General features: G+C 48.3%; 1 protein-coding gene across 6 annotated transcripts in view; it reads right to left on the bottom strand.

Moving 5' to 3' along the window:
- Positions 1-3,869: 3,869 nt before the first annotated feature.
- LOC137327759 (F-actin-monooxygenase mical2-like) overlaps positions 3,870-22,341 on the bottom strand; it is a 142,649-nt gene continuing 124,177 nt past the window's right edge. For all 6 annotated transcript variants that reach the window (XM_067993571.1, XM_067993572.1, XM_067993570.1 and 3 more), the window contains 2 exons: positions 7,413-7,620; positions 3,870-4,069 (listed from right to left, as the gene is read on the bottom strand). In XM_067993571.1, the coding sequence (XP_067849672.1) occupies positions 3,888-4,069; positions 7,413-7,620 (390 nt within the window). In that variant the 3' untranslated portion in view covers positions 3,870-3,887. The remainder of the gene's footprint in view (positions 4,070-7,412; positions 7,621-22,341) is intronic.

Here is a 22,341-nt window from a genome sequence, read left to right as displayed (position 1 = left end):
GGTTTTAAGCCGAATCAGCTCAGGGGTGCAAATCGGACGGATTCACATCTTCACTGCGCAAACCTGGTTTGTGTTCCCCTCGAGTTCAGATGATTGAGGGGTGATCTGATTGAGGCGTTTCATAGAATCATAGAATCACAGAAGTTTACAACATGTAAACAGGCCCTTCGGCCCAACATGTCCATGTCGCCCAGTTTATACCACTAAGCTAGTCCCAATTGCCTGCACTTGGCCCATATCCCTCTATACCCATCTTACCCATGTAACTGTCCAAATGCTTTTTAAAAGACAAAATTGTACCCGCCTCTACTACTGCCACTGGCAGCTCGTTCCAGACACTCACCACCCTTTGAGTGAAAAAATTGCCCCTTTGGACCCTTTTGTATCTCTATCCTCTCACCTTAAATCTATGCCCCCTCGTTATAGACTCCCCTACCTTTGGGAAAAGATTTTGACTATCTACCTTATCTGTGCCCCTCATTATTTTATGGACTTCTATAAGATCACCCCTAAACCTCCTACTCTCCAGGGAAAAAAGTCTCAGTCTATCCAACCTCTCCCTATAAGTCAAACCATCAAGTCCCGGTAGCATCCTGGTAAATCTTTTCTGCACTCTTTCTAGTTTAATAATATCCTTTCTATAATAGGGTGACCAGAACTGTACACAGTATTCCAAGTGTGGCCTTACTAATGTCTTGTACAACTTCAACAAGACATCCCAACTCCTGTATTCAATGTTCTGACCAATGAAACCAAGCATGCTGAATGCCTTCTTCACCACCCTATCCACCTGTGACTCCACTTTCAAGGAGCTATGAACCTACTCCTAGATCTCTTTGTTATATAACCCTCCCCAACGCCCTACCATTAACGGAGTAGGTCCTGGCCCGATTCGATCTACCAAAATGCATCACCTCACATTTATTTAAATTAAACTCCATCTGCCATTCATCGGCCCACTGGCCCAATTTATCAAGATCCCGTTGCAATCCTAGATAACCTTCTTCACTGTCCACAATGCCACCAATCTTGGTGTCATCTGCAAACTTACTAACCATGCCTCCTAAATTCTCATCCAGATCATTAATATAAATAACAAATAACAGCGGACCCAGCACCGATCCCTGAGGCACACCGCTGGTCACAGGCCTCCAGTTTGAAAAAACAACCCTCTACAACCACCCTCTGTCTTCTGTCGTCAATCCAATTTTGTATCCAATTGGCTACCTCACCTTGGATCCCGTGAGATTTAACCTTATGCAACAACCTACCATGCGGTACCTTGTCAAATGCTTTGCTGAAGTCCATGTAGACCACGTCTACTGCACAGCCCTCATCTATCTTCTTGGTTACCCCTTCAAAAACGATAAAAGGGATTCGATTGGGAAGATCGAGATAAACTATTTCCTCAGGTGGGGGAAATCAAGAACAAGGAGGGGCATAACCTTAAAATGAGAGCCGGGCCGTCCAGGGGTGATGTCAGGAAGCACTTCTTCACACAAAGGGGAGTGGAAATCTGGAACTCTCTCCCCGCAAACGACACTGGATTCTGGGGGGTCAATTGAAACTTTCAAGACTGAGATCGGTAGATTTTTGTTGGGTGAGGGTATCGAGGGATATGGAGCAAAGCGGGGTAAATGGAGTTGAGAAACAGATCAGCCATGATCTGATTAAATGGTGGGACAGGTTCGAGGGGCTGAATGGCCTCCTCCTGTTCCAATGTTTTAGGGCTGCCCCATCCACCACGGAAGTGAGACCTACAACAAACATGCCCTAAGTACGTCCAAGGGGTTTCTAAGTTGGGCATAAACCAAAACTCTGAATAAGTTCTCGGAAATGTACTGGAGACGGGGTGTGCACTGGTTGCAGTACTGGGTTAATAATCTGGAGGACGTGAGTTCAATTCCGACCATGAAGTTGAGTTCAGTTTTTAAAAAAAACAAATTCTGGACATAAAGGGATGGAAACCTGCCATTCTTACCCGGTCTGGGCCTATATCTGACTCCAGTCCTCATGTCAACAGGGTTGGCTCTTAACTGCCCTCTGAAGTGACCCAGCGCGCCCCTCGTTCATATATTTTTTCTATTCGTTCATGGGATGTGGGCCTCGCTGGCAAGGCCGGCATTTATTGCCCATCCCTAATTGCCCCTTGAGAAGGTGGTGGTGAGCCGCCTTCTTGAACCGCTGCAGTCCGTGTGGTGAAGGTTCTCCCACAGTGCTGTTAGGAAGGGAGTTCCAGGATTTTGACCCAGCGACGATGAAGGAACGGCCGATATATTTCCAAGTCGGGATGGTGTGTGACTTGGAGGGGAACGTGCAGGTGGTGTTGTTCCCATGTGCCTGCTGCTCTTGTCCTTCTAGGCGGTAGAGGTCGCGGGTTTGGGAGGTGCTGTCGAAGAAGCCTTGGCGAGTTGCTGCAGTGCATCCTGTGGATGGTGCACACTGCAGCCACGGTGCGCCGGTGGTGAAGGGAGTGAATGTTTAGGGTGGTGGATGGGGTGCCAATCAAGCGGGCTGCTTTATCCTGGATGATGTCGAGCTTCTTGAGTGTTGTTGGAGCTGCACTCATCCAGGCAAGTGGAGAGTATTCCATCACACTCCTGACTTGTGCCTTGTCGATGGTGGAAAGGCTTTGGGGAGTCAGGAGGTGAGTCACTCGCCGCAGAATACCCAGCCTCTGACCTGCTCTTGTAGCCACAGTATTTATGCGGCTGGTCCAGTTAAGTTGCTTCAAGGAGAAGGCGGCCCACCACCACCTTCTCGGGGTGACTAGGGGATGGGCAGTAAATGCCGGCCTTGCCAGCGATGCCCACGTCAAAAGAATGAATAAATAAATTGATGGACCATCTCTGACAAACGTTGGGCATGATATGGTGTTCCTTGCACCAGTTTATTGAGCACACTGGGACATTTATTTATGTTAAGGGTGCTATATAAACGCAAGTAGCTGCTGCTACTGATGTTGTATTGACTTAATCTGTTGATCAAGGACACTGAACTGCAGTTTTCATAGTAAATCAGATGAAATTGTGGAATGTGATCCCCAAACACCAGTAAAAACCCTGGGATCAAGTATAACGAAATCAGAAGATGGCTATCAGTCACTTTTTGGTCCGCTTATCTGAGGAAGGATGTACTTGCCATGGAGGGAGTGCAACGAAGGTTTACCAGACTGATTCCTGGGATGGCAGGACTGACGTATGAGGAGAGATTGGGCCGACTAGGCCTATATTCACTAGAGTTTAGAAGAATGAGAGGTGATCTCATCGAAACATATAAAATTCTAACAGGACTAGACGGACTAGATGCAGGGAGGATGTTCCCGATGGCTGGGGAGTCCAGAACCAGGGGTCACAGTCTCAGGATACGGGGGATGCCATTTTGAACCGAGATGAGGAGAAATTTCTTCACTCGGAGGGTGGTGAACCTGTGGAATTCTCTACCACAGAAGGCAGTGGAGGCCAAGTCATCAGATGTATTCAAGAAGGAGACAGATATATTTCTTAATGCTAAAGGAATCAAGGGATATGGGGAAAAAGCGGGAACAGGGCTCTGAGTTAGACGATCAGCCATGATCACTTTGAATGGCGGAGCAGGCCCGAAGGGCCGAATGGCCTACTCTTGCTCCTATTTTCCATGTTTCTATGTTACTTTATCAGACCCCGTCTGCCCCCTCAGGTGGACGTAAAAGATCCCGCGGCCACTATTTCGAAGAAGAGCGGTGGGGGGAGTTCTCCCCGGTGTCCTGGGCCCATATTTATCCCTCAACCAAAATTCCTAAAGAAAAAAGATTATCGGGTCATTATCACATTGCTGTTTGTGGGATCTTGCTGTGTACAAATTGGCGTTTCACCACCTCGCAACAGTGACTATGCTTCAAAGGCACTTCACTGGCTGTGAAGCGCTTTGGGACGTCCCCGAGGTTGTGAAAGAAAAAAAAGTGTGAACTCACTTTGGGTTTCCTGATCTTCGGGAGGTTCCAGTAGCTGAACAAACTCCACATTAACCTGGATCTCCACACCAAGCAGCAAAGCCACTTTGACCAGTATCAGCTGGAGCTGTCGAATACCTGTCAGCAAAACAAAAAACCAGCCTGCATCAGTCAAACATAACCAGCACGGAGGGGACGAGAACCATTGCTATGTCCACCCAAATCGCAAAAATAACAGGTTTAAGACAACACGGCAAATTTAACCCAAAGCCAGCATCGAAACGGATGGAATCGAGGGAAAAGTACGGACTTGGTTGGGAAGTTGGCTGAGCGAAAGGCGACAGAGAGCGGGGATAATGGGAAGGTACTCACATTGGCAGGATGTGACTAGTGGAGTCCCGCAGGGATCTGTCTTGGGGCCTCAATTATTCACAATATTTATTGACGACTCAGATGAAGGCATAGAAAGTCTCAGATCTAAGTTTGCCGATGACACAAAGATTGGTGGCATTGTAAGCAGTGCGGATGAAAACATAAAATTACAAAGGGATATTGATAGATTAGGTGAATGGGCAAAACTGTGGCAAATGGAATTCAGTGCGGACAAATGTGAGGTCATCCACTTTGGATCAAAAAAGGATAGAACAGGGTACTTTCTAAATGGTAAAAAGTTAAAAACAGTGGATGTCCAAAGGGACTTCGGGGTTCAGGTACATCGATCATTGAAGTGTCATGAACAGGTGCAGAAAATAATCAAGAAGGTTAATTGAATGCTGGCCTTTATATCTCGAGGACTGGAGTACAAGGGGGCAGAAGTTATGCTGCAGCTATACAAAACCCTGGTTAGACCGCACCTGGAGTACTGTGAGCAGTTCTGGGCACCGCACCTTCGGAAGGACATACTGGCCTTGGAGGGAGTGCAGCGTAGGTTTACTAGAATGATACCCGGACTTCAAGGGTTAAGTTACGAGGAGAGATTACACAAATTGGGGTTGTATTCTCTGGAGTTTCAAAGGTTAAGGGGTGATCAGATCGAAGTTTATAAGATATTAAGGGGAACAGATAGGGTGGATAGAGAGAAACTATTTCCGCTGGTTGGGGATTCTAGGAGTAGGGGGCACAGTCTAAAAATTAGAGCCAGACCTTTCAGGAGCGAGATTAGAAAACATTTCTACACACAAAGGGTGGTAGAAGTTTGGAACTCTCTTCCGCAAACGGCAATTGATACTAGCTCAATTGCTAAATTTAAATGTGAGATAGATAGCTTTTTGGCAACCAAAGGTATTAAGGGATATGGGCCAAAGGCAGGTATATGGAGTTAGATCACAGATCAGCCATGATCTTATCAAATGGCGGAGCAGGCACGAGGGGCTGAATGGCCTACTCCTGTTCCTATGTTCCTTTTGAAGGGGCGATCGAATTAGTCTCACTCCCTCGCTATTTCCCCAGAGCCTTGCAAATTTTTCCTTTTCAATTACACAGAATGTACAGCACAGAAACAGGCCATTCAGCCCAACTGGTCTATGCTGGTGTTTATGCTCCTCCCACTCGACTTCATCTCACCCCTATCGACAAATCCTTCTGTTCCTTTCTCCCTGATGTGTTTATCCAGCTTCCCCTTAAATGCATCCACACTATTTGCCTCAACTCCTCCCTCTGGTAGTGAGTTCCACGTTCTCACCACACAGCCAATTTTATGTCCAATTCCCTTTTGAAAGTTATTATTGAATCTGCTTCCACCGCCCTTTCAGGCAGCGTGTTCCAGATCATCACAACTCACTGCGAAAAAAAATTCTCCTCATCTCCCCCCTGGCTTTTTTACCAATTATCTTAAATCTGTGTCCTCTGGTTACCGACCCTCCTGCCACTGGAAACAGTTTCTCCTTATTTACTCTATCAAAACCCTTCATGATTTTGATCACCTCGATTAAATCTCCCCTTCACCTTCTCTGCTCTAAGGGGAACGACCCCAGCTCCTCCAGTCCCTCCACGTAACTGAAGTCCCTCATCCCTGGTATGTGTTGTGCACGGTCCCAGAGAGTGAGCAGCGAGGTTGAAACTGTAAAGCTTCAAGTGGGTCATAAATCGCAAGAGGAAAGTAGAGCAGCTGCTGGAAACCAGCAGAAGGCCCCGTCTGAATCACAGCCTGCAGCTCACTGCCCGGTCGTTACGGAATCGCGCATCACAGAACGAGGACATTCGGCCCGTCGTGCCCGTGCATCCCACTCCGTGTGCAGCGATCTGTTTACTTCTGTCGCACGTTTGTGTCCAATGTGTGAAAGTAATCTCAGCTTTTTGCAATAATAAGTTTTACTTTTTAATTGTTCACCGTTTTCTCTCTAGGATCGTAGGAACAGGAGCAGGCCATTCAGCCCCTCATGCCTGCTCCGCCATTTGATAAGATCATGGCTGATCTGTGATCTAACTCCATATACCTGCCTTTGGCCCATATCCCTTAATACCTTTGGTTGCCTAAAAGCTATCTATCTCAGATTTAAATTTAGCAATTGAGCTAGTATCAATTGCCGTTTGCGGAAGAGAGTTCCAAACTTCTACCACCCTTTGTGTGTAGAAATGTTTTCTAATCTCGCTCCTGAAAGGTCTGGCTCTAATTTTTAGACTGTGCCCCCTACTCCTAGAATCCCCAACCAGCGGAAATAGTTTCTCTCTATCCACCCTATCCGTTCCCCTTAATATCTTATAAACTTCGATCAGATCACCCCTTAACCTTCAAAACTCTAGAGAATACAACCCCAATTTGTGTAATCTCTCCTCGTAACTTAACCCTTGAAGTCCGGGTATCATTCTAGTAAACCTACGCTGCACTCCCTCCAAGGCCAATATGTCCTTCCGAAGGTGCGGTGCCCAGAACTGCTCACAGTACTCCAGGTGCGGTCTAACCAGGGTTTTGTATAGCTGCAGCATAACTTCTGCCCCCTTGTACTCCAGTCCTCGAGATATAAAGGCCAGCATTCCATTAGCCTTCTTGATTATTTTCTGCACCTGTTCATGACACTTCAATCATCGATGTACCTGAACCCCTAAGTCCCTTTGGACATCCACTGTTTTTAACTTTTTACCATTTAGAAAGTACCCTGTTCTATCCTTTTTTGATCCAAAGTGGATGACCTCACATTTGTCTACATTGAATTCCATTTGCCACAGTTTTGCCCATTCACCTAATCTATCAATATCGCTTTGTAATTTTATGTTTTCATCCACACTGCTTACAATGCCACCAATCTTTGAGTCATCGGCAAACTTAGATATGAGACTTTCTATGCCTTCATCTAAGTCGTGAATAAATAGTGAATAATTGAGGGACAGCACAGGCACGACGGGCCGAACGGCCTCCTTCTACGCAGTCTGATTCTATGACGGGTGAAGAACTCAAGGAGTATGGTTCCCACCACTGCAAGATGGCACCCAGGAAGCCAGTTGATCAGGTGGAAGTTCTCTCTGTCTGAAAAAAGGTACTTACTGATGTGATCTATCGCTCCCGCGCAGAACTTGCCGTAAAACTTCTTTGCGGCCAAGGCGCGCAGGTCCTGAATGGTGTACGGCCACAGGTGCAAAACATTGTTCCGGGAGAAGGTCTCCCTCTTCTCCAGCACCACCACTTTGGCCCCTAGGAAGGCCAGTTCTATGCCCGTTCGCAGTCCGCAAGGTCCAGCGCCAATGATCAAACACTAAAAAAAACAAAACGATTTCAATCAGTCAACCGCCAAAGCCAAATTGCGCACAGCAAGATCCCACGAACAGCAACGTGACTCCGACCGGATAATCTTGTGTTTTTTTTTTAAAAAGCGATGTTGGCTGAGGGATATATATTGGTCAGGACACCCGGGAGAGGACCCTTCTTCGAAATAGCGGCCGTGGGATCTTTTTACACCCACCTGAGGGGGACAGGCGGGGCCTCGGTCGAAGATCTCACCCGAAAGACGGCCCCCTCCGGCAGTGCAGCGCTCCCTCAGTACTGCACCGAAGATCGATGTGCTTTCTAACTACGAGTAAGTGTTTGTGTTTCCTGAGACCTCACGAAACCACAGCTGGTTCCCTCGTTATACGATGGTTTTGAAGGAAAAAAACCTCTCCCATTTCTATCCAGTTCCGACGGGCCACAGAGAAAAATCGCATAGACCTCCTCAGGAGACTAACACGGGACGCAACCAACAGAGTACCCTTTGTCGTCCAGTACTTCCCCGGAGCGGAGAAACTACGCCATGTTCTCCGCAGCCTTCAACATGTCATCAATGACGACGAACACCTCGCTAAGGCCATCCCCACACCTCCACTACTCGCCTTTAAACAGCCACCCAACCTCAAACAGACCATCGTTCGCAGCAAATTACCCAGCTTTCAGGAGAACAGTGTCCACGACACCACACAACCCTGCCACGGTAACCTCTGCAAGACATGCCAGATCATCGACACAGATACCACCATCACACGAGAGGACACCACCCACCAGGTGCATGGTTCATACTCCTGTGACTCGGCCAACGTTGTCTACCTCATACGTTGCAGGAAAGGATGCCCCAGAGCATGGTACATTGGCGAGACCATGCAGACACTGCGACAACGGATGAACGGACACCGCGCAACAATCGCCAGACGGGAGGGTTCCCTCCCAGTCGGGGAACACTTCAGCAGTCATGGACATTCAGCCACCGATCTTCGGGTAAGCGTACTCCAAGGCGGCCTTCGAGACACACGACAACGCAAAATCGTCGAGCAGAAATTGATAGCCAAGTTCCGCACCCATGAGGACGGCCTCAACCGGGATCTTGGGTTCATGTCACGCTGCACGTTACCCCACCAGCGAACAAATGTTATCTGTTTTTAATATAACGGGTCAGTTGCTGTCTTTTCTATGTTTCTACCTCTCTATCTCTGTTTTTTTTTGTTGATTTGTATATTCGGAGACCTTGCAGGTAACACCTGTCTGTCTGCACACTGATTGCCTTGGCAACGGGCAGTTGAAAAAACTGTCTGTAATCACCAAGCATTGTTCTGTGAATTATAAATGCGATTTCACTTCGAGGTTTTCATTTTCACATCGTTCACCTGACGAAGGAGGAAGCCTCCGAAAGCTTGTGAATTTAAAATAAAATTGCTGGACTATAACTTGGTGTTGTAAAATCGTTTACAATTATCCATTTTCTGGGAGGTGATGACGTAACCTTTAACAGGAAGTTGATATTGAAAGCATTTCCGACACCACAAAGAATTCTGCACGTTTAAAACATTTTCAAAGCTATTACATTTGATTACAGCGCCCAACTTTCACTGATAATAAACTGAAAAAAAACCCAGAAGAATTGCAAAAATACTTTCTGCGCGTTGGTTATACATATCGTAGATAAAGAATATGTCACACTGAGAATCCCTACGTGGTCAGTTTTCGGTAAAATATTAAGATGCCTATGTGGCAAAGAAGCAGAATGCAAAATGATTAGAAAGGGTTAATTAGTTAGTAACTGAGATTGGTCCAGGTGGCCTGGCCATCCTGCTGGGCCATATGTTTGCGTAGTCAGCAGGTTTGCATGGTCTTAGCAATGTCGAGTCTTTGATGTGATTCAAGGACTGGTCTGAATGTCTCCATGTTTATGGCAGATCAATACAGGTAACGAGCTTAGCCAAAGTTGAAAGACATTCCAGGTTGGGAGATAAGGAACAGAAGGAACAGGGAAGAACATTCCAAGTTGGAAGGTGAGGAAGTATCCCCTTTGATGTCGAACAGCAGCATGATCAGCACATGGACGATTTATGATTGGCCGGAAATAATGTAACCCCGCATGGCAACCTATGCCCGGCTTATGATTGGTGTTGACCCTCGTTAAGTATGTTCCAACCCTATTGATTTGTATAAAAACGTGTGGATTTCTGTATGTTTCTTGTTCTTGCTCTGCCAGCATAGAGGGACTCTATCAGGAGTCCAAATCAATGCTGCAGACTAAGAACCCTGCTATTAAAGTTGTGTTGAACTTTAAAATTTATTCGACTTCAGTTTTTACTGAACCAGACTGAGGGGAAAGAATCCGGATCGTCATTACGGACTTAAAAGCAGTGGAACCAAACTCTTCTTGCTCCAGGCTGTGGTGAAAGAACAGTTCGAAAGGTGAGAATGCCCCTTTGCCGTGCGAACGTGCGTTCGAGCCCAGAAATTGAGGCCTACGTCCGGAGGCTGAAAGTACGAGCTCGTCTCGTACACCGGTCACTGGGGTTGGAATGGGACTCCAAGTCCTTCCCTCCCATCTGTTCCGGACTCTCCAGCACTCCTGGAGTGGGATTTTCCTCCACCGTCCTGCCCGGCATTGGACGGGATCAAGGCAGAGACGGCCGGAAAACGAGCCGGAGAGGCCTAGTGGTGTCTCCCAGCCCTGAACTAGATTCCTCTCCCCGCCCCAAAGGGGAGACAGCTGATTGCCTCTTCTCTTATACATATACCAGGACAAGGGTGGTGAGACCCAGCCCCCATTCTATCCCTCTGACTCACCTGTCCTAACATTTCTTTGTGTGTCTCGGTATCAATTTTTGTCTGATGACACCACTGGAGTTTAATTTAGATAAATGTGAGGTGACGCATTTTGGTGGATCGAATCGGGCCAGGACCTACTCCGTTAATGGTAGGGCGTTGGGGAGAGTTATAGAACAAAGAGATCCAGGAGTACAGGTTCATAGCTCCTTGAAAGTGGAGTCACAGGTGGATAGGGTGGTGAAGAAGGCATTCGGCATGCTTGGTTTCATTGGTCAGAACATTGAATGCAGGAGTTGGGATGTCTTGTTGAAGTTGTACAAGACATTAGTAAGGCCACACTTGGAATACTGTGTACAGTTCTGGTCACCCTATTACAGAAAGGATATTATTAAACTTGAAAGAGTGCAGAAAAGATTTACGAGGATGCTACCGGGACTTGATGGTTTGACTTATAGGGAGAGGTTGGATAGACTGAGACTTTTTTCCCTGGAGAGTAGGAGGTTAAGGGGTGATCTTATAGAAGTCTATAAAATAATGAGGGGCATAGATAAGGTCGATAGTCAAAATCTTTTCCCAAAGGTAGGGGAGTCTATAACGAGGGGGCATAGATTTAAGGTGAGAGGGGAGAGATAAAAAAGGGTCCAGAGGGGCAATTTTTTCACTCAAAGGGTGGTGAGTGTCTGGAACGAGCTGCCAGAGGCAGTAGTAGAGGCGGGTACAATTTTGTCTTTTAAAAAGCATTTGGACAGTTACATGGGTAAGATGGGTATAGAGGGATATGGGCCAAGTGCAGGCAACTGGGACTAGCTTAGTGGCATAAACTGGGCGACATGGACATGTTGGGCCGAAGGGCCTGTTTCCATGTTGTAAACTTCTATGATTCTATGATTCTAAGTACCTTGGGATGTTTTACTTTGCTAAAAGGTGCTGTGTAAACACTAGTTGCTGTTGCAATCATAGGGAATGCTGCACTGTTCACCGATGCTCAGTTTGGGTTCCGCCAGGACCACTCGGCTCCAGACCTCATTACAGCCTTGGTCCAAACATGGACAAAAGAGCTGAATTCCAGAGGTGAGGCGAGACTGACTGCCCTTGACATCAAGGCAGCATTTGACCGAGTGTGGCACCAAGGAGCCCGAGTAAAATTGAAGTCTATGGGAATCAGGGGGAAAACTCTCCAGTGGCTGGAGTCATACCTACCACAAAGGAAGATGGTAGTGGTTGTTGGAGGCCAATCATCTCAGCCCCAGGACATTGCTGCAGGAGTTCCTCAGGGCAGTGTCCTAGGCCCAACCATCTTCAGCTGCTTAATCAATGACCTTCCCTCCATCATAAGGTCAGAAATGGGGATGTTCGCTGATGATTGCACAGTGTTCAGTTCCATTCGCAACCCCTCAGATAATGAAGCAGTCCGAGCCTGCATGCAGCAAGACCTGGACAACACCCAGGCTTGGGCTAATAAGTGGCAAGTAACATTCGCACCAGACAAGTGCCAGGCAATGACCATCTCCAACAAGAGAGAGTCTAACCACCTCCCCTTGACATTCAACGGCATTACCATCGCCGAATCCCCCACCATCAACATCCTGGGGGTCACCATTGACCAGAAACTTAACTGGATCAGCCATATAAATACTGTGGCTACAAGAGCAGGTCAGAGGCCGGGTATTCTGTGGCGAGTGACTCACCTCCTGACTCCCCAAAGCCTTTCCACCACCTACAAGGCACAAGTCAGGAGTGTGATGGAATACTCTCCACTTGCCTGGATGAGTGCAGCTCCAACAACACTCGAAGCTCGACACCATCCAGGACAAAGCAGCCCGCTTGATTGGCACCCCATCCACCACCCTAAACATTCACTCCCTTCACCACCGGCGCACCGTGGCTGCAGTGTGTACCATCCACAGGATGCACTGCAGCAACTCGCCAAGGCTTCTTCGACAGCACCTCCCAAACCCGCGACCTCTACCGCCTAGAAGGACAAGAGCAGCAGGCACATGGGAACAACACCACCTGCACGTTCCCCCTCCAAGTCACACACCATCCCGACTTGGAAATATATCGGCCGTTCCTTCATCGTCGCTGGGTCAAAATCCTGGAACTCCCTTCCTAACAGCACTGTGGGAGAACCGTCACCACACGGACTGCAGCGGTTCAAGAAGGCGGCTCACCACCACCTTCTCAAGGGGCAATTAGGGATGGGCAATAAATGCCGGCCTCGCCAGCAACGCCCACATCCCACGAACGAGTTAAAAAAAAACTGGCGGAGATGCCGTGTTCCGGCTGAGACGTTAAACCGAGGCCCCATCTAGTCCTCTCAGGTGGACATTAAAGATCCCACCGCCACTTTTCCGAAGGAAAAAAAAGACAGATGATCCGGTCATTATCACGTCAATGCTTGTGGGCCCTTGCTGTGCACAAATTGGCTGCTGGGTGTCCTTCCTGCCTTTCAAAACGTACTTCACTGGCTGTAAGGTGGTTTGGGATGTCCTGAGGTTGTGAAAGGCGCTATAAAAATGCACGTTCTTTCTTTCATGCAGAGTCTCTGACTTCGCGTCCCCCACCCCCGGTGTTGCTGACGATTTGAGGGTCGGGAGTGTTAATTTTGCGAGCTCGCACTGCCCGTCGGGGGGCCCTGCGGATCTGATAGTCGAACGCTCATCCCCCTCCTCCTCAAAGCCATTTCAAAGTGCCCTGGTCCACGAACGCAGGATCGATGGACGAAACATTGGTCCGTGTCCTGTGTGATTCCTTCACCACTGATTCATCATGAACCGCACGGAATTGTCAAAGGTCCAACTCTGGGACGGGAGGACGTCGCTGCCTTTTTTGGTGATTTATAAATCTTGCAGAAAATATGACATAATCGTGCAGGACTCCAGCCATGTTATGAGAAACCATGTCATGGTGTAAACATTCCCGAACACACACACAATCCCACCTCTGTGCATTTTGCCTTTTGAATTTCCTTCGGAACCAACTGAGCAGCAAAGTCTTTAACTATTCGGGTCCGTGGCTGCTCCGGTCTCTATAATCCAGGGGGCGACCCCCGCCCGGTCTCTATAATCCAGGGGGCGACCCCCGCCTGGTCTCTATAATCCAGGGGGCGACCCCCCGCCCGGTCTCTATAATCCAGGGGGCGCCCCCCGCCCGGTCTCTATAATCCAGGGGGCGACCCCCGCCCGGTCTCTATAATCCAGGGGGCGACCCCCGCCCGGTCTCTATAATCCAGGGGGCGACCCCCGCCCGGTCTCTATAATCCAGGGGGCGACCCCCGCCCGGTCTCTATAATCCAGGGGGCGCCCCCCGCCCGGTCTCTATAATCCAGGGGGCGACCCCCGCCCGGTCTCTATAATCCAGGGGGCGACCCCCGCCCGGTCTCTATAATCCAGGGGGCGCCCCCCGCCCGGTCTCTATAATCCAGGGGGCGACCCCCGCCCGGTCTCTATAATCCAGGGGGCGACCCCCGCCGGTCTCTATAATCCAGGGGGCGACCCCCCGCCCGGTCTCTATAATCCAGGGGGCGACCCCCGCCCGGTCTCTATAATCCAGGGGGCGACCCCCGCCCGGTCTCTATAATCCAGGGGGAGCCCCCCGCCCGGTCTCTATAATCCAGGGGGCGACCCCCGCCCGGTCTCTATAATCCAGGGGGCGACCCCCGCCCGGTCTCTATAATCCAGGGGGCGACCCCCGCCCGGTCTCTATAATCCAGGGGGCGACCCCCGCCCGGTCTCTATAATCCAGGGGGCGACCCCCGCCCGGTCTCTATAATCCAGGGGGCGACCCCCGCCCGGTCTCTATAATCCAGGGGACGACCCCCGCCCGGTCTCTATAATCCAGGGGGCGACCCCCGCCGGTCTCTATAATCCAGGGGGCGACCCCTGCCCGGTCTCTATAATCCAGGGGGCGACCCCCGCCGGTCTCTATAATCCAGGGGGCGACCCCCGCCCGGTCTCTATAATCCAGGGGGTGACCCCCGCCCGGTCTCTATAATCCAGGGGGCGACCCCCGCCCGGTCTCTATAATCCAGGGGGCGACCCCCCCCGGTCTCTATAATCCAGGGGGTGACCCCCGCCCGGTCTCTATAATCCAGGGGGCGACCCCCCCCGGTCTCTATAATCCAGGGGGCGACCCCCCCGGTCTCTATAATCCAGGGGGCGACCCCCGCCGGTCTCTATAATCCAGGGGGCGACCCCCGCCCGGTCTCTATAATCCAGGGGGCGACCCCCGCCCGGTCTCTATAATCCAGGGGGCGCACCCCGCCGGTCTCTATAGTCGAGGGGGCGCCCCCCGCCGGTCTCGATAATCGAGGGGGCAACCCCACCCCGGTCGATTCACATCGCCAATCTAACGCCCGTGCAACAAGCTGAAAATCTCCTCCACCATTCTTTCAACGTACAAGGGTCGATATTACTGACGGTTATTGTCCAATCCCTGAACGCCTCCTTCCATTATTTCAGACGACCCATTCGCCCATTTATTTTGGGCCCTCCATTAAAACTCATGTGACTCAAACATGAGATGCGTTCACTCGGTGATATCACAATGTCCGCCCTGTGATGCATTTAAGTAACACGTAGAACTACAACGAAGTTACAACACGGAAACAGGCCATTCGGCCCAAAATCTGGGCTGACGCTCCCAGTGCAGTGCCGAGGGAGTGCTGCACTGTCGGAGGTGCCGTCTTTCGGATGAGACGTTAAACCGAGGCCCCGTCTGCCCTCCCAGACGGATGTAAAAGATTGCACTATTTTGAAGGAGAGCAGGGGGAGTTAGAAACATAGAAAATAGGAGCAGGAGTCGGCCATTTGGCCCTTCGAGCCTGCTCCGCCATTCAATATGATCATGGCTGATCCTCTATCTCAATACCATATTCCCGCTCTCTCCCCGTACCCCTTGATGCCTTTTGTGTCTAGAAATCTATCTAGCTCCTTCTTAAATATATTCAGTGACTTGGCCTCCACAGCCTTCTGTGGTAGAGAATTCCACAGGTTCACCACCCTCTGAGTGAAGAAATTTCTCCTCATCTCGGTTCTAAATGGCATACCCCGTATCCCGAGACTGTGACCCCTGGTTCTGGACTCCCCAGCCATCAGGAACATCCTCCCTGCATCTAGTCTGTCGAGCCCTGTCAGGATTTTATACGTTTCAATGAGATCCCCTCTCGTTCTTCTAAACTCGAGTGAATATAGGCCTAGTCGACCCAATCTCTCCTCATACGTCAGTCCTGCCATCCCAGGAATCAGTCTGGTGAACCTTCGCTGCACTCCCTCCATGGCAAGGACATCCTTCCTCAGATAAGGAGACCAAAACTGCACACAATACTCCAGATGTGGTCTCACCAAGGCCCTGTATAACTGCAGTAAGACATCCCTGCTCCTGTACTCAAATCCTCTTGCAATGAAGGCCAACATACCATTCGCCTTCCTAACTGCTTGCTGCACCTGAATGCTCGCTTTCAGTGACTGGTGTACAAGGACATCCAGGTCCCTTTGCACATCAACATTTCCCAATCTATCACCATTTAAATAATACTCTGCCTTTCTGTTTTTCCTTCTGAAGTGGATAACTTCACATTTATCCACATTATAGTGTATCTGCCATGTATTTACCCACTCACTCAACTTGTCTAAATCGCCTGGAAGCCTCTTTGCATCCTCCTCACATCCAGTTTAGTGTCGTCAGCAAACTTGGAAATATTACATTTGGTTCCCTCATCCAAATCATTGATATATACTGTGAATAGCTGGGGCCCAAGCACTGATCCCTGCGGTACCCCACTAGTCACTGCCTGCCACCCGGAAAAAGACCCGTTTATTCCTACTCTCTGTTTCCTGTCTGTCAACCAATTCTCAATCCATGCCAGTATATTCCCCCCAATCCCATGTGCTTTAATTTTGCACACTAACCTCTTGTGTGGGACTTTATCAAAGGCCTTCTGAAAATCCAAATACACCACATCCACTGGTTCTCTCTTACTATTCTACCAGTTACATCCTCAAAAAACTCCAGTAGGTTTGTCAAACATGATTTCCCTTTCATAAATCCATGTTGACTTTGTCTAATCCCGTTGATATTTTCTAAGTGTCCTGTTATCACATCCTTTATAATAGACTCTAGCATTTTCCCTACTACTGATGTTCGGCTAACGGGTCTGTAGTTCCCTGTTTTCTCTCTCCCTCCTTTTTTAAAGAGTGGGGTTACATTTGCCACCCTCCAATCTGCAGGGACTGTTCCAGAGTCCATAGAATTTTGGAAGATGATCACCAATGCATCCACTATTTCCATGGCTACCTCTTTTAGTACTCTGGGATGCAGATTATCAGGTCCTGGGGATTTATCGGCTTTCAGTCCCATTAATTTCTCTAGCACTATTTTTTTTCCTAATACTAATTTCCTTTAATTCCTCCTTCTCACTAGTCCCTTGGTGATCTAGCGTTTCTGGGAAGTTATTTGTGTCCCCTTCCGTGAAGACAAACCAAAGTATTTGTTTAATTGCTCTGCCATTTCCTCGTTCCCCATTATAAATTCTCCCGTTTCTGACTGTAAGACATTTGTCTTCACTAATCTTTTTCTTTTTACGTACTTGTAGAAGCTTTTACAGTCCATTTTTCTGTTCCTTGCAAGTTTACTCTCATACTCTATTTTTCCCCTCTTAATCAATCTCTTGGTCCTTTTTTGCTGAATTCTAAACTGCTCCCAATCCTCAGACTTGCTACTTTTTCTGGCAACTTTATATGACTCCTCTTTGGATCTAACACTATCCTTAATTTCTTTTGTTAGCCATGGTTGGGCCGCTTTTCCTTTTGTGTTTTTGCGTCACAAAGGAATGTCTAACTGTTGCAATCCATAGATTCATTCCTTAAATGTTAGCCATTGCCTATCCACCGTCATGCCTTTTAATTAAGCTCCCCAATCTATCATAGCCAACTCACTCCTCATACCTTCGAGGTTTCCTTTGTTTAGATTTCGGACCCTAGTTTCGGATTGGACCACTTCACTTTCCATCTTAATGAAGAATTCTATCATGTTATGGTCACTCTTCCCTAAAGGACTCCGCAGAACAAGATTATTAATTAACCCCTTCTCATTGCTCAATACCCAATCTAGGATAGCCTGTTCCCTAGTTGGCGCCTCAACGTACTGGTCTAAAAAACCATCTCGTACACACTCCAGGAATTCATCCTCCACAGCATTATTGCTAATTTGGTTGGGCCAGTCTCTATGTAGATTAAAGTCACCCACGATTACTGTAGTACCCTTGTTACATGCATCTCTAATTTCCTGTTTGGTGCCATCCCCTCCATTACCACTACTGTTTGGAGGCCTATGGACAACTCCCACCATTTTTCTGCCCCTTGGTGCTTCTTAACTCCACCCAGACTGATTCTACATCTTGATTTTCTGAGCCAAAATCCCCGTTGTCCCGGGCCAATATTTATCCCTCAACCAACACCACCAACCTGCTCATTTATCACATTGCTGTTTGCGGGATCTTGCTGTGCGCAAATTGACTGCTGCGTTTCCAACAAATAGCCAGGTGTCCTCGGTCATTAGTTTTATTCACGAACACAACAGAGGCTGCTCCCGTTCCCAACTAGAAACTCTATCCTGTTTATAGAGTCTTATTCAACTGTAATATTTTACATAGGGCAAACGTATAGGGTGCCCACCTAGAACGCCAATCTGCCTCCTCTCTTTCAGACGCTCCAGAGTTTTTCCGGCATTTTCTGTCTTTTATTGCACATACCGATCGTCATTTCACGTGAGGAGTGAAGACCGAGTGTAGTCTTCAGGAGAAGTGAGGAGAGAGAGAGAGAGAGAGAGAATGGGCGGGATAATTGGACCAGGGCAGCGAGAGCTCAGGGAGTCACTCCTCATTCCTGATCTGTATAACTCAGCACCACTCCGGGCCTTCCTGGTCTTCCCCTGGGGTCACTCACAGCAGTGTCCAGGAGATTCATCTTAAATTCCTGGAGACCACTGGACAATCCTGGAGGGTTGGCAATGCTAGTCCAATGGGCCTTTGTCCACCAAGCCAACTGGGGAGAGGTGGTGGGGGTCAGGGGTGGGCAGAGAAGGGAGGGGTGGGGGCTGGCAGGGGAGAGGGGGGAGAAAGAGAAAGGACCAACATTCTGTCGGGTGCAGTTCAGGAAAGTACATCAATCAGTAGGTCTATTAACTGCCGGCTGAGAGCAAAATATAGGCCACAGTTAGACATTTTTGTTAAAAAAAAAACCAGACAGCAGTGATTAATCATCAAACCACGTCAGCGTGTAATGAAAATCAGAACATACAGTAAAATAGAATTTAGACAACCTGCACATTTTGTTGTCGGCCTTCTGTCGGCAGTGGCTCAGTGGGGGAGCACTCTCTCGTCTCCGAGTCGGAAGGGGGTGGGTCCGAGTCCCCACCCCGGAGACTTGAGCACGTAATCCAGGCCGACGCTCCCAGCGCAGTTCCGAGGGAGCGCTGCGCTGTCGGAGGTGCCGTCTTTCGGATGAGACGTTAAACCGAGGGCCCCGTCTGCCCCTCTCGGGTGGACGTAAAAGATCCCCACGGCCGCTATTTCGAAGAAGAGCGGGGGGGGGGGGGCGGGGGGGCGGGGAGTTCACCCCGGTGCCCAATATTTATCCCTCAACCAACATCACCAGAACAGATTATCTGCTCATCACGTTGCTGTTTGTGGGATCTTGCTGTGCGCAAATTGGCCGCCGTGTTTGCGACATTACAACAGTGGCAACACTTCAAAAAAAAAAGTACCTCATCGTCTGTAAAGCGCTTTGGGACTTCCCGAGGTTGTGAAAGGCGCTATACAAATGCAAGATCTGTCTTTCTTTTTCTTTTATTTCACCGAATTCCAAAGACAACAAGCCAGGTGGGACATTGGCGATGGTTCCATTGAAGAACACAACTTGGGCTTATCTTAGCCCCAGCCAGAAACCCCCCGTCTTACTTTACACGAGTCTATGAATTAGTAACTTTCTTACCCAGGCAAACAGGTCTCTGCTCGCCTTGGACCCGAGAATGCAGCTCCTGTTTACAAAAGTTGGGCAAACTACTGTTTTCAGACAGACGACCATGAAAGGGCATAGTGCGATTTCACTGGCAGTAACTAACTGCAGTTTCTCGTCATTATTTAATCAGCGGCTGGCCTTGCCAAGAGTAAAACCTACAGGATTGCTGGCTTCAGACACATCCACTTAAGGGCTCCGAGTTCCCAAGGTATTTTTAGCTTTGGTTGGTGGGATGCTTTTCTAAATCGATTGCTCCCCTCACCCTCACCACCAGGGCCCGAGCCCATCACCAAAATATTACCTCCTTCAAGAGAGCTGAGAAAATTTATCCAAGGCTTTGAAACTCTGCCCAGAAGGAGCTACAATCAGAGAACGGTTGGGAATAACGATGATGTCCAATCTCCTTTTCTACTGGCGTCAACATTCCAACAGAAAATTCAGAATGCAGTTGACTGCCCTCTGATGTGGCCTGGCCAGTCACTCAGTTGAAGCCACCACATTCTCATGGGCAATTTAGGGATGGGCAATAAATGCCGGCCTTGCCAGCGACGCCCACATCCCCAGAATTAATTTTACAAAAAACAGTTGACAGTCAACTCAACTAATAGGAACAGGAGTAAGGCCATTCAGCCCCTCGTGCCTGCTCCGCCATTTGATAAGATCATGGCTGATCTGTGATCGAACTCCATATACCTGCCTTTGGCCCATATCCCTTAATACCTTTGGTTAGAATCATAGAATCATAGAAGTTCACAACATGGAAACAGGCCCTTCGGCCCAACATGTCCATGTCGCCCAGTTTATACCACTAAGCTAGTCCCAATTGCCTGCACTTGGCCCATATCCCTCCATACCCATCTTACCCATGTAACTGTCCAAATGCTTTTTAAAAGACAAAATTGTACCCGCCTCTACTACTGCCTCTGGCAGCTCGTTCCAGACACTCACCACCCTTTGAGTGAAAAAATTGCCCCTCTGGTCCCTTTTGTATCTCTCCCCTCTCACCTTAAATCTATGCCCCCTCGTTATAGACTCCCCTACCTTTGGGAAAAGATTTTGACTATCTACCTTATCTATGCCCCTCATTATTTTATAGACTTCTATAAGATCACCCCTAAACCTCCTACTCTCCAGGGAAAAAAGTCTCAGTCTATCCAACCTCTCCCTAAAAGTCAAACCATCAAGTCCCGGGAGCATCCTTTTGGTAGTTGCCAAAAAGCTATCTATCTCAGATTTAAATTTAGCAATTGAGCTAGTATCAATTGCCGTTTGCGGAAGAGAGTTCCAAACTTCTACAACCCTTTGTGTGTAGAAATGTTTTCTAATCTCGCTCCTGAAAGGTCTGGCTCTAATTTTTAGACTGTGCCCCCTACTCCTAGAATCCCCAACCAGCGGAAATAGTTTCTCTCTATCCACCCTATCCGTTCCCCTTAATATCTTATAAACTTCGATCAGATCACCCCTTAACCTTCGAAACTCCAGAGAATACAACCCCAATTTGTGTAATCTCTCCTCGTAACTTAACCCTTGATTAAATTTGTTCTACGAGCTCATTTATAAAACCATCAAGGGTTGTGCGCTCTGGCTTTTGGGTATATTTCATGTTTTTTTTTTTTGTTACGACTGGTCGATCCCCCCATGGTGCAGTACTCGTGGAGTCAAGACCAATGGCGGTCTGGTGGGATTAGAACTCGCATTCTCCAGATTATCAGCCAGGGCCTCTGGACTACTGGTCCACACACATAACCTTGCCCCACGTAAACCCTAGCTCTCTACTCGAATATAGAGAGCAACAGGAAACGTCCTTTGATCTGTGGCGCTTCCTGGCATCTTAAGCAATTTTTAAAAACGGGAGTTCACACGTAGCTTAATCGCAGCGACCTCCACAGGAAGTGAATAATCAGTCATCCTGTTTGTACTGGCACGTTTCGACCAGCCAGCTACAGGTAACATGAAAATTAATCACCACGCGGAAATATTTTTGCACTGCGAAAATTATTTGCTTGCCGTTTCATTTAAAAAGAAGGGAACTCCCAGAGGAAGAGCCTCCCTCATCCTGTGAATCATCTTTTACATGAGACTTTCTTCTTGTTGTTCCCAATCAAAACGGCTTTTCCATTCGAGATCAAACGGGGAGTACAATTTTTTGTTCGGTGTGGAAACCCATCACCATGACTACCGGCCTCCAAATCAAACCGCTGAGATGTTATTGCCTTCGTATCGTCACTCTCCATCAAAAATGCTGAACAAATATTTTGTTTCAGTCTTTACGGTAGAGGACACTAAGAATATCCCAACACTGGACAAACAGGGGACTCTCGGGGGGGAGGAGCTAAATACGATTAAAATCACTAAGGAATTGGTACTCAGTAAATTAATGGGACTCAAGGCGGATAAATCCCCTGGACCTGATGGCTTACATCCCAGGGTCTTGAGGGAAGTGGCAGTAGGGATTGTGGATGCTTTGGCAATAATTTTCCAAAATTCTCTGGACTCGGCAAAGGTCCCGGCAGATTGGAAAACTGCTAATGTAACACCCTTATTTGAAAAGGGTAGTAGGCAGAGGCTGGAAATTATAGACCAGTTAGCCTAACATCTGTGGTGGGTAAAATTTTGGAGTCTATTATTAAGGAGACAGTAGCGGAACATTTGGATAAACATAATTTAATAGGACAAAGTCAGCATGGCTTTACGAAGGGGAAGTCATGTCTGACAAATTTGCTTGAGTTCTTTGAGGACATAACGTACAGGGTGGATAAAGGGGAACCAGTGGACGTCGTGTATTTAGACTTCCAGAAGGCATTCGACAAGGTGCCACATAAAAGATTATTGCTCGAGATAAAGAATCACTGGATTGGGGGTAATATTCTGGCATGGGTGGAGGATTGGTTATCTAACAGGAAGCAGAGAGT

Source organism: Heptranchias perlo, chromosome 12 (genome assembly GCF_035084215.1).
Source record: "Heptranchias perlo isolate sHepPer1 chromosome 12, sHepPer1.hap1, whole genome shotgun sequence".
NCBI classification, from domain to species: domain Eukaryota; kingdom Metazoa; phylum Chordata; class Chondrichthyes; order Hexanchiformes; family Hexanchidae; genus Heptranchias; species Heptranchias perlo.
This window is presented reverse-complemented; position numbering and strand designations above follow the sequence as displayed.